Here is a 12813-nt window from a genome sequence, read left to right on the forward strand (position 1 = left end):
GCGGGATGCTATTGCAGCTTTCTCAGAATGATGCCAGCTAGGATTTAATAATGCTAGTATGACCTTTAGAGAGTTGTCTATAGGTTTAGTGGTCAGTAATGCATTTATGAATATGGAAGTCTCTAGTGCAATCCACCCAGTGTTTGGTGTCTGGAAAAGGTCAATCTTACTTGTGACTTCTGTGACAGCAGTATACATGTATCATTAATCATCCTTCCATGGCCAGGCCTTTAGATTTATTGATCTCTAAAGTACACTTGCACAATGGATGATGTTGGAAATCTTCAAAATCTTCTTTGCCACAAGCACAGTCATTGGCCTATTCTGTTTGATAACTAAATGATGTTGCCAAAGAGAAGGAAATGTTCAGCCACCTTACTCTTAAATTGCTAGGTCTTCTGATGGTTATAGCCAGTTGGAGTCTTAACCAATAGCTCACTATTTACAGTTACTCTTTAAATTGCCCAGTTTGTTTGGTTGCCTTGACATCAGGAGGCCGGCTTTCTCAACAGGATCACCGAGGATGCTTCATGTTCTCACATAAAAGCTGTTGGCAGGCTGAGATCAATGGCTCTTAGGTTGCTGGTATGGCTGTGTGTGGGCTGTGGATTTTGAGGGTTGACCGCATGCACCACCATTTTGGCTAACTTGAGATCCAAAAGCAATTAAATCTTGTTGAAAATGAAGTAAATGCCAATTTCAAGGTTGGGAATCTGTTCTTTGTTTTCCAGAGAACAGCCTCCTATGTTTAAATCGGCTTTTGCTTCATTTTGAAGGATTTCTAATTGCTTCAGGATTTCAACTTTTAGCTAAAATGGCGGCACCAATGGTCAACCCTTATACGGTAAATATGTCTGGTGGAAAAGCCTGAGATTTGCTTCTATTGGCTATTTGTGTATTCTTTGTCTGCAACATTTTGGGCTCTGGAGCGCAAACTACTGGCCTGATTTCTCTGAAATCTCATTTTAGGGGATTGAGATAACCCCCGAAAAGTGTCGTTTGAAGCATGGAACTAATTGGCCCTGGACCCTCACACTTAGAAGTCTGTTACAAGGCTCCTGAGATTTTGTCAAGACTTTAGTTCCACTCCTGAGTAAGAAAGTCTAGTTCGAGCCTGATTGATCTGTGCATTTAGTGACCAAACAGGATTTAAGGGTTCGGCATTCCAAACCAGCCTCTCTTGTGACCAGTACTACCATTCTTGTCAAATTCTGTTCAAAACATCTCAACATGATTAGAGCAACTTGTGACTTTGTGTGGTATCAATCAAGCAGAGAGCTTGCAAATTGGGTTAGAATTCCTTCATTCTCTTGATGAGTGCTCTCCATTCAAAATTGATTCTGCTGGTCTCTATGTAAACATCTTACCAAAAAAATCAATAAGAAATAAAATTGCGACCGTCAATCTTGCTTTGTTGTTCGAGAGCAAATTTATGGCATATTTCTTCTACTGTCGATAATCAATTGGGTGGAAGACTGGTATTGGTGCTGAGAATTGAGCGTACTAAATGCTTTCGTCCCTAGTATCAAAGCATTCAATCAAGTTTGAGACATCCTTGCAAATAGTCTCTGGTGAAATGTTTAGAAGATTCTGTGTTTAAAAAATGTTGGGATGTATAGATTTGATTTGTCCAGTTATCGATAATGATGAAAATATGCTCAGTGTGTCGAAATACAGTCCAAATTACAATTGTAATCCCTAAATTCGCGTCGGCGCATCATTGACGTGCTACAAACCGCATAGGGTCGCGCGTTAGTCGCGTGTAGGCCACAAGTAATTTACGCGAAACATAGAGAGATAGGCATGTCACTGCAGGTGCGTCATTGACGCGTAACCCGGCGCACAACTCTCGCGTACATTGTGTGTCACTGACGCGAAGGAGGATGGATGTCAATTGTGACTTGGACTGTAGTACATAAAGCATTATATCCATCATTCTTGTGGGTTTCTGTTTGTAGTTGTGTCCTGTTTTAAGAAATGGTATGGAGACTTCTTTCCTGTCAAGCGACCAGAGGGCATCTTGGCAGTGATAGCTGCATAGGCCTTTAATTCTTCTCATTCCCTTGTAGACCATGTCAGTGGTTGAATGAACATCTGTGCGTAATTTCAACCTCATCTTCCTGGTATACCTCTTGTTCCCTAACTTCCTGAACCAAGTAGCTTGTATAATCAGCGTTACTCTTGTTTACGCTATTAGCTTGGTTGAGGAGAAGGTCTTGGAAGCGATCCAAACAGTACTTGCATTACTGCTGATGTTGATGTTGGTATTTACACACCAGTGTTGGCAAGATGAGCCTTTGGCAGTTGAGTTGGATGTAATTGTATTTTCAGGTGCAGTTAATCGTTTCTAACTTCTTACCCTTTGAAGACTCAAGCTACAGTGGAACCTCCCTTAGCAGACACCTCTCTATTAAGGACACTGATTTTGGTCCCAAATTGGTTGTTTCCATTCAATATGACCTCCCTATTAAGGACAGCACTTGTCAGTCCCGAGGGTGTCCTTGATAGAGAGGTTCTAATGTATTTCCATAATACTGCCCATGTGGTCAAGTTACACTGAATAGAAAAAAGCGAGAGCTTCTGTTTGGGTTTAAGGAATTGAACCCGAGGCGGAGGACCTTGGTTGAGTTACCAAGACACTCGAGGGTGGAGCTAAAATACAGTCCAAACCCTCGCCTATCGGCTCGGGTTTGGACGAAATTTTAGCTCCACCCGAGAGTGTCTTGGTAACTCAACCAAGGTCCGAAGCCGAGGGTTCAATTTCTATTCTAAAATACCTCAAACTTAAAAAGATAGGCCACGAAAATAACTTGAATATGTGCGAATTTGGCAAATTCCATCCATCGCCTGCCCGGAGCGCCGGTAGCGCCGTTGTTTACATTATGTTACGGCAGCGTGCATAGGAAGTCCGCATCGGCTCGCTCAATTGATGCTAAAATCCGCGCAAATGGGCTATTTGGAGCGTTTTTCTCAGCAAATATGTGTAGTGCTCATTAAAAAACTTAGGGTGGTTGATGCTTCCTTGGCTGATTTGTGTTTGAAGCAGTGTTTTGAGAGCCTCAAACTTCTGAAGTGAGCTGTGTGCATGGTTTCCACATTTTAGTGCAACCCGAGGGAACTTTGGTAGAGCATCTTGGTTGCGTGTCCAAAACACTCCACTCTCAGAACGAGGCTTATGCATTTTCCATTTAAAAGTTGACTTTACGGTACCAAGGTATTTTAGAATATCCCAGTAGGTATAGTTGATGTTGTAAAACCCGGAATCTAACCAAGTAGAACTGGCGTAACGGAGTATGTTGTAGTTAATTGGCCCTGTGCGGTAATATCAAGAGTGAAGTGTGGTGATGTCATGCCCCCCATACTGCGCCATCAGACTTCAAAGGGCTAACATGTCCAACTTCCAACACTTCCCAGCTCATCTTTTTGCTATCCCTTACCATTCTGGAAGGCTTTCGGCCATCTTCTCAGAATCAACTTCCAGGATTTGCGGTCAGTTGCAATAGCTAGCCAAAAAGTGCTCATGAAAATTAATCCAGCGCCTGTGAAAAGTCAGGTGGTTTACTGCATTCGGAGGCGGTTCCCACAGCAGTTGAATCAATGTGTCAAGATAACAGTCTTTTGAATCAAATCTACACTTTTTTACTTCGAACCGAACTGATATTACAGCTTGATGTGTGAATGACAAATTCCTGATTACTACCCATAACAGATGGTTTGCAACAATCAAAGAATGAAACATGTAAACTTTTAGAAGAAAATTACAAATTTGCACATCAGTATTTAGTTTGAAGCAAAATCGATCGAAAATTTCTCTTTTCGTCTGGTGTTCCACTGAAAACTAGCTACAAATTAATCATCCACCTCCTAACGCTGCATTTCAAGAACCTCACATCAATTATGACGTCAGCTCTTCAAAGTCTCTTCAATCAATAAATCAAGATTGAAAATTCTAGTTAAAACTGACGTGCAATTCCTTGGAGAGGTTCCACTGAAAGCATATTGCATTTGATTTCCTCAAACAATCTATCCATCAATTTCTGCGTTCAATCCCCACTCTAATTCGCTGCCTCTGTAAAATTCTGAAAAAATTCACCGCCAAGGGGCTAAGCTTGTTTAAAATTGGATGAGAGAATCTGCGAGTCTGTAATAATCGCATAAGTTTAACTCGGATGGGATCATCCCTGGCCATCCATCATCATCAGCCCATGATAAAAACCTCGTAAACCTGATCGGGATTGAGAAGTTTTAACTTGAGGTTAACATGAGAATGTATCACATGCTTGCAGGGTGATGGAATTTGAAGAGGTATGCCGTTCGTAATTACTTGTGGTCCAGGAAAATAGAAATACAGTCAAACACAATGCCGTATTGCAGTTATCTTGAATGCATCTTTGCTGAAACTTGACATATATATATAGTATTTGTATATCTTTCTACTCAGCAGCAGTGTTGAAATTTATATTCAGTAGGGCCAACATGTTTAATCAACTGGAAAATTTTCAAATTCAATTACAAGACAATTGGAGACAGAGAATTAGAGACGTCCTTCAAATTTTGGCCACCGAAATTTCGACTAACTATGATGGCTTACCATGACAAAACTTCCCCAAGTTAGGTTAACAAATTACAAGGTGTAAGGGTGTCCATGTAATTGAAAGGCCTGAAGTCAGTCACTGTGTATGGCATAGACTTGCAGGCCCATAATTTCACCGAAACTCAAGTATTTTGGTCTTCGATCTTGTATAGTATAACCATTCAAGTCAGTCGTTGTGTGTGGCATTGCCTTGCAGGCTGATAACCTCACCCAACAGTCTTCGGTCTTGTGAATTCCCAGTAGGCAGAATCCTAAATGTATCTCAAGACCCTTCCTCATTTGGCATGTATTGAACATGTTGAACCATCCTCGAGACATGATTAACACAGGGGAACCATTCAAGTCAATCACTATGTACAGCATATCCTCGTGGTCCAATAAATTGACCCTCATTCAACTTCCAACAGTCTCCGAGCAAGTCCTTAAGCGTTGTGATAGAATGTTGGGCCGCTGGGAAATCAATGCAGAATCATGAGAAGAATAGGCACTTAAGTCATGCTTAGTTCCTTGCTATTGAGGGGCCGCCCTTATGACTGGGGCCATGTGATTGTGGGTAATGGCATCTTCCTCAAACAGCGGATTATTCGGCTGAGGGAGAAAGCCTTTCTTTGAGGAGTAGATGACTTGATTATGGGCGTGGATCAATTTTACCCCTTTCTTTGCAAACAATCGGCACCATGCTGCTGGACATTGGGGAAAAGCTACTTTGCCACGTCAGGAAATGATCTGATTGTAAAAAACTGAGACTGTGGGACGGTACTAGTTTAAGTAACAAACACTCACGAAACGAACACAGAAGAATGTGCCACATTGCACTTGAAGTAACTTGCTGTGCTTAGAACAAACGTTGTAGGTTTACACATTCAATCTTCCCAGTATTATATAATTCCTGTGACATAAAGGGCAGTGTCTTGCCCAAGGATGAACAGGAAATGACACTATGGTTTAACTACGACAGTCTGGTCATCCTGTATTCCAAAATCTGTGAACCAGATTCTGCCGTGAACAAATTGGAAATGTTCTGGTTAGCCAAACACAGACATGTGATTATGTACAATGTGGTTTTATTCGGCGCCCAGTGATCCCATTTGCAACGCAAATGCAATCAAATGATTGTAATATCAAATCGTAGCGATTTTTATTGCCGCAACTGATGGAGACATTTTGTCACCAAAGCTGACACGAGATTATTTTAGGAGTTAGGCAGTTGTCACTGATATCAAATCAGTCGTGACAGTAATCCCTGCGTATCTATATATCATTGTGATTGGAATACGGCGTTTCAATCATGAAACTAATGCTAGTATAAAAGAAGTTTTAACCCTGTTTCGAATAACTTTTCTGCTTTTATCCCCTTCCCTCCCAAAAAATTGTCAAAAAGACTTTTCAGGCCATCGAAAACCCCAATGGATGTTGCATGCGTAAGGTATTACTGTAGCTGCACCTCTTTTTAACATAATTTCTCCAAATTGATGTGCACAGTTGCACAGCTTATTTCACCTCAAACCACGTTTCGTTCTCCCAATAAAGAAAGAAATTCATGCACTTCATCCTGGTACAAGGCAACCCTATCAGATTCATGTATGCTAATAAAAACATTGTCTGATATGAGCGAAGTTTGCTCCATACAAAATGCTATTTCTTCTTCCATCATCTCTGGTAATCGAGTACTGTTGTAGATAATCTGTCTGTCCTCAAAATCGACGCGGTTTATCTACATGTATCTCATGTTCAACGAAACACTTTGTCTGATGTTAAAAGCAATGTCTCCAAGACTAAGTCAAGAAAAGACTCTATTTTCACAGATCTATTTAGAAATATTCAAGAAATGGGAGAAGACTATTATGCCCATCCTCGTTCCATGTCGTTCAACATGTCCAAATTGTATAGTCACCAGGTTGGGTTAGCGACACCCCTATCCAAAGGTCATGACGTCTTCAGTTCTTGTTTGGCCTTTGTTTCAGTTTTGTAGCAGTTAATCAACAGGTCTTAGGTCGGTGAAACTAGAGTATGAACAAATGATTCTAATATTGCTGATTTTTGGCACTAGTGTCGTCCCAACCACTACATTTGGTTGATTGCTGCAAAAAATGTCTTCTCAAATGAGTGGCTTTATGATGTATACATTGCGTACAATCAAGGATCATAGCGCTCTGATATGGTACCTGGGGACAGAAAAAAGCTGATGTTCGTGACGTAACCACCGGTCACCGCCAGGGGGCAACACCGGTTATCGCCAGGGGGTGACATGTGCTAATGTCAATTTCAAACATCAAAAGCAATGTTTTCCTTTATCATGTTTCACTGTTTCGAACAATTTCCTTTTTGTGTGACGACAACGTAAGCTTCTGTCGATCACGCCGGTTGCAACAGCGCACCTTGGGGAGTTCTTTGGTATCGATCCGTATCGCTTACCCGAGAAACTCAAAACAACGATTCACCTGGTAAAAGATACTCGCCGGAAGGTTTTAACGAAAAAATGTTTCCTCATTTCAATAGATCCAATGTCACTCTTGGGAATGTGTGTGTTCTCTGGTAGGAATGGCAACAGTTTTATGAGTTGCGTTGGTTATTTTTAAATGCTATCACAACTGTAACTTTAAAGGGGTACATTCGTATTTAATCATGGACAAAGAAAAAAGAAATGCAGTTATACCTAATGCCATAGTGCAGATACTCTAGACTCACTCTCCTAAGACCGTTTTGGAATATGCAGGGCCCAGCCCCCATAGATATAATGCCTTTTGTCGTTCGATGTCACTCAACATTGTTCAATCGAGACAGCCAATAGGGGGGGGGGGGGGCGACACTATTAAGCTGTCTAACATTTCTGATGGTCATGACATCATATGCTGCCCTTAGCATTGTTTGTGTCGATTTCACAGCAAAGGTTCAGAATGGCAGGCAGATAGGCCCTGGAGCCAATCAGGTATGGAGTGGCCTTGGCGTGTTCAATGTGCATTGTGCTGGGGGTCATGCCCCGAGATAGTGAACCGGTGTTAGATTGGTGAGTCTAGAGTATTCTTCTTCTTCGGTAACTCAATATCACTATTGCTATTATTCACTGGTCTAATGAAATTTTCCATCATATTTTTCAGGTGTGACGCGTTGAGATGATAGGCAATGGGGAATAAGCTTTGTGCACCCTTGTGGAAGAAACCTTACAGAGATGGGGAATCTCCGTGGTATCCCAAGAAGGATTCCCATCTTCTTCGGTGAGAACAGAATATTTTCTTTAATTCTTCAAATTTGTTTGTCAATAGTGCATAAATGTAGAAATTGAGCGGCAAAATTAAGATATGTCGAAACATAGTGACATGACCATTCCTTATGAAGGTCTTGATGAGCACTTTCTGATGATACCATTAGTGTCATGATTGTGGGGGTGATTCGTACGTTTCTAGAAATCTCCTTTGTAAAAAGCAGCACCGCTTTCATGAACTGTGATTGCCAAGTTCCTTTATGTTTCATATTGATGAGCAACACTATATTCTTCTCATTTGAGTCACCAAAGTTTGACCAGAGAATGTTGATCATGAGATGGACCCAAAAACTAGCTGTTGTTGACAGTTTCACCATTCTTCCTGATAAGCATAGTTTGGACAAATATGGTTCCTTTAAGCGTTGATTAAAGTGGTCAGGTCTTAGGACAGACACTCAGGGTCGCCATCCCCGAAGATTTAAGCAGTTCAGTATTTCCTTATGTTGCCTGGTGGAGCCAGTCGCACCTTGACCCACCAAGACTTTGACTTTGCAAGACTGGTCCTCCTTGTATACTTGGATATTGGCAGCTAGATTACCATAGTAGATTACTGCGGTATCTTCTGCTTATATCAGCTATACAAGCCAGAGGGAGCCTGGATGAGCCAATCAATGCTTACTCTTCAGTTGAAAAGTTGTTTATCTGACAGTAAGGTGAAACAGTCAACAATAAAATTATATGTTTTAGTTTCTTTCACCATCAACATTCCTTCAAAACTCCCATGTACTGTAGTGCCATCTATGAAGTATCTGGCATTTGAATTCTTATTCATCGACTGCAGTACATTGATAAGTGCAGAAGCTGAGCCAGTGATTTTAGTAAAGAGAATTTGAATGCCTGCAAAAACTGTCCAGCTATGTCAAATATCACTCCTGGTGATTTCAAATGAAATATTGGAATGTACTCAGAGGCGTGGGTGGGGACACAAAACAATATAATTTGACCTGGCCTTAGGCTGCATGATGCTTTTGTTTGATTCTAGTTAGTTGAGGGCATCCGGCTTTTCATTTTGATGAAAGCTAATGCACCATCAAAAAAATCACTCATGGTGTTTGTTAAAATGAATATTTGGAATAAACACAGATGTGTGAGCGAGATACAAATTGGTCGTTGATGCAGTTTACCTGACCTAAGGCTGCATTATACTGTAGTGTAAAGGCCATCCGGATTTTCGTTTTGATAGTAGCTAATGCATCTGTAACAAATTATGACATCTATTGACATTGATGCTACATTTATTGGTGATAATTGGGGGTACTGTGAGTGTGAGTCCGGAAATATTTGCGGGATTTCTAATTTCGCCTTTGGCATCATAGATTATTACGAAAATATATGGTAGCAAAAATTAAAATCTGATTGAAATTACTGCTATGGGGTTGTCAAAACGCTAATTCAAAAGTATGCGAAAGTTTAAAATGTTACAAAACCACAAAATAAAATGGAATATTTCTGTGGTTACAGTACCTGCTGGTTATGAATTGCACTTTCACATAATCTGATATCTGTCGCTTCTCATTAACATGTCAATGAATTAGCCGGAAACTGACTCACGTGTGGGTTCTGCTAATTAAGTGACAAATTAACTGAAAGGATTGTTAATCATGTTAATTATTTGATTCTTATGTGATTTGTGTTGTGGATTTTTGTATCAATTTCTGTGTAAAATCGTGATTCATCTTTTAGTCAACTTGATATATGATATTACTGTAATACAAAATGTTAATGAATTGCTAACAATTTTGCATGGATTCCAGGAATGCATGTTTCCAAAGGGTTTTTTTGGGCAGGAAGGGGCTTTAACGCTGAGAAGAAATAAATATATTAAGGAGAAATGGACATTTTTACAGCTTTTGCATGATTTGTAGGGCCAACTTGCACGAAAGAGCGGCCAGAGGTTGGGTTTTCTGATGATGTGTTTTGGCGATAGTACTCCAAATGCTTTTGGCTTGAATGAAAATTTTCATCTGGATTGAAAGTACAAGTATTACAGTTCCATATATACTCTAGATTCACCGATAGAAGATCTTTCTAGGTCGTAAATCCTAAGTTGATATCAAGCTCATGGTCATTCTGTGCCATTCAACATGTTCAATTTGGGTAGACAATGGGTTGGCAGCACCAAGTTACCTATTGCCACAACCTGATGGTCCGGCTTTGCCATCATTTCAATTTCGTAATCAATCAACTGGTCTTAGATAGGTGAAACTGGAGTAACTGTAACACAGCCTGCAGACATTTTACAATGTCATTTTCATCTGGCTGCCAGCAATAATATTTCTCCATTACTACTCTAAATAGCCTTAACTCAGCAGTGACAGTAAAAAAACACCAAAGTTATGAAAGTCACATTTTAGTTACCTTGTTATTGTAAATCTGATACTTTCTGTGATATCATCGAGTTTTTCTGAAAAAATGGCAACGTTGAAATGGTTTCCGACTCAGATTTTGAAAGTTTCGAGTTTGCGTCCTTGAATTTTTTCATAACCACAATAAAAATGGTTGCATTGTTGAAAATGATGTATTTGTTAGCTCCATTTGGGAATTAGTTTTAGCATTACATTATCAGTTGATGGCTTTTGAAATATCCCAGAATCTGTTCTGTCATTGCTGAATTGATATAAAACATATTGGCAATATGGGGAATATGGGGTTTTGTAGGTTTAAAAGGGAACACTGCCTACTTAATACAATGCCACTTTATTTTTACACCTCAGTCAGTATCATATGGCCATGAATGAAATGGTCCCAAAGTGCTGCACAAGTCATTATTATGGAATACCAAAACACAAGTTTCAGAATAGAAAGTTACCCAATCACGAGTTCAGCAGACGAGCTAACTGCATCTTCTGCGCAACAGAAAATAAGAAGGCACACTTTGCGGGCAGTTTTGAATTTTAAATTTTGAACCAAGCTATCTTCAGTCTTTTTGCCAAGGATTTTTCAGTTTGACTGTGTATTTCCATATAGCATTCAGCCAATAAGTATTATCAGCAGTGTATGACCGCTGGTATTACCTCATATCTGATTGAACCCTATAAATGATACGACAGCATTTTGCCAACAGACAGAGGAAAAATATCATTATTTCCTTCTTTTTGTGGTTTTTCTTCTCATGAAAGGGTTCATTGTGTGACCATATTGATACCAAGCTTGATAAAGGGAAAATAAAAAGAGAACTATTTGATCCCTTTCATCCCAGTATTAACAGTCATGCTAGTCCTTGGTAGGATTTTTTGCTAATCAGTCAGAGATCTTGAGAGGATGGTTGGAGCCATCTTATGTATGATTTTCCTAAAAAGTGTGAATTTGGTACACTAGAACATCTCTGTTAAGGACACCCTTGGACTGGCAAGACAGTGCTGTCCTTGATGGAGAGGTGTCCTGACTAGAGAGGTCAAATTGAAAGAAACAACTAATATGGGACCAAAAATAGTGACCTTAGTAGGGAGGGTGTCCTTATCAGTTGTATTCCTCAGAACTCAGATTTTCAGACAGCATCTTAAATTTCTAGAAAACCTTCTTATTAACCATGCTACATGTTTTCCATTATTTTAAACATTTCCAGGATATTTTAAAACATTAAAGGGTAACTCGTGTCAAATTTCACCAGATAATGTTTTAGCTGTTCTTGACAAATGATTACGTCACTTTCTCATAAATCGGTAAGGTTCTCGAATCGAAATGCACATTTTCTAGAAATTGATGGTTTAATCCCGCCCGGATGGCTCGCTTCGATGCTGTTTTCGTTGATGACGCCACAACATGAACATTTTCGCGGTCGCAGTGGTTTACATTCAGCGATTTTATAATAAATCTAATCAAAAAATGGAAAATTTGAGCTTTACATTTAAAAATTAACTTCAACAATTAAAAACGGACGTATTTCCGCAAAGTTGTAAATGACATCATAGTATCACTTTAATCGAATTTATATTCAGTACCTTCACGGTAGTACCTTGCAGGTACAAGTAACTTCATTCTACTTCAACCTGCTGCCTTGTAAAATTCCTAAGGGAAACAAAAAGTAGGGAGCTAAGTAAAATTCCTTTCGTACTTTGAATGTAGGCTTAGTCCGCCCCTTTTCCATCTCGTTGGATTGATTATTGGATTAGCTTTTCATTCAATAATCATTCCGTTTGACCCCTTATAAAGGAAATTATCGATCAAGGTGGAATACAAATATTTAGGCCAGTATTGGTTTCATTCATGATAAGTTGTAAGTTGTGGACACACGGATATAAATTTCATGGTTATATACAGAAGCTTATGTATATTTAATTGTATTACGAGCTTAACAAGGTAGGTGCAAGTTTTGTATACATGTATTCCTTGGGTACATTGCCTCTGTGGGACGTTGAAACTGTTAAGGCCATAATCAGGTTGATTGTGGGGGGAGATTAAGTTTCGGGAGACCAGTCATTACCAGGGGCCTTTCAGAATGCTAGATCTCTTGATATTTCATACCCCTGGTAAAAACGAGTACCCTTCTGAAGCATGTCAGTAGTTGGGATCAAAATATCTGGAAATGTGTCTGCTAAAACTAGATAAAAACGTGCCGTGCCAAAAGTCAGAAATGGGCAGAAAGTATATCTTTCCCCTTCTTTGTATTTTTGTCTAACTGAATTTGACCCAATATCGATATATTGACAGACCTATCCCCAGTCTTTAGAGAACCTGGCACACCATATCAAACATGTCAAAGAAAAAATGTCTGGTTGTAATGGAGCCCCATAACTGACACAAAAGTGACGTGACAGGCGCCAGCTCCTAGTCACGTCAAAGGAAGTCGCTAACTGCGCAATCTTGGCTCCTCTTCCCTTGGCGATCTCTCATAAGTGTCAGTGCGTCCGTGGTCCGATAATTGTCACAATGAAGAGTTGTGTGGATCGATGGTGGTGGCTGGTGGGGTCGATATTCACACGTAAGGCAAGAGTGAAGGGCAATGGTGCTGAGACTT

The 12813-nt window shown here is 39.9% G+C and overlaps 1 protein-coding gene across 1 annotated transcript in view; it reads left to right on the plus strand.

Annotated features, from left to right (window-relative positions):
* Positions 1-12813, plus strand: part of LOC135487831 (uncharacterized) — a 117513-nt gene that overhangs the window by 42722 nt on the left and 61978 nt on the right. Inside the window, exon 3 of the mRNA XM_064771926.1 lies at positions 7693-7809. Within this exon, the coding sequence (XP_064627996.1) occupies positions 7718-7809 (92 nt within the window). The 5' untranslated portion in view covers positions 7693-7717. The remainder of the gene's footprint in view (positions 1-7692; positions 7810-12813) is intronic.

Source organism: Lineus longissimus, chromosome 5, assembly GCF_910592395.1.
Source record: "Lineus longissimus chromosome 5, tnLinLong1.2, whole genome shotgun sequence".
Lineage (NCBI taxonomy): Eukaryota > Metazoa > Nemertea > Pilidiophora > Heteronemertea > Lineidae > Lineus > Lineus longissimus.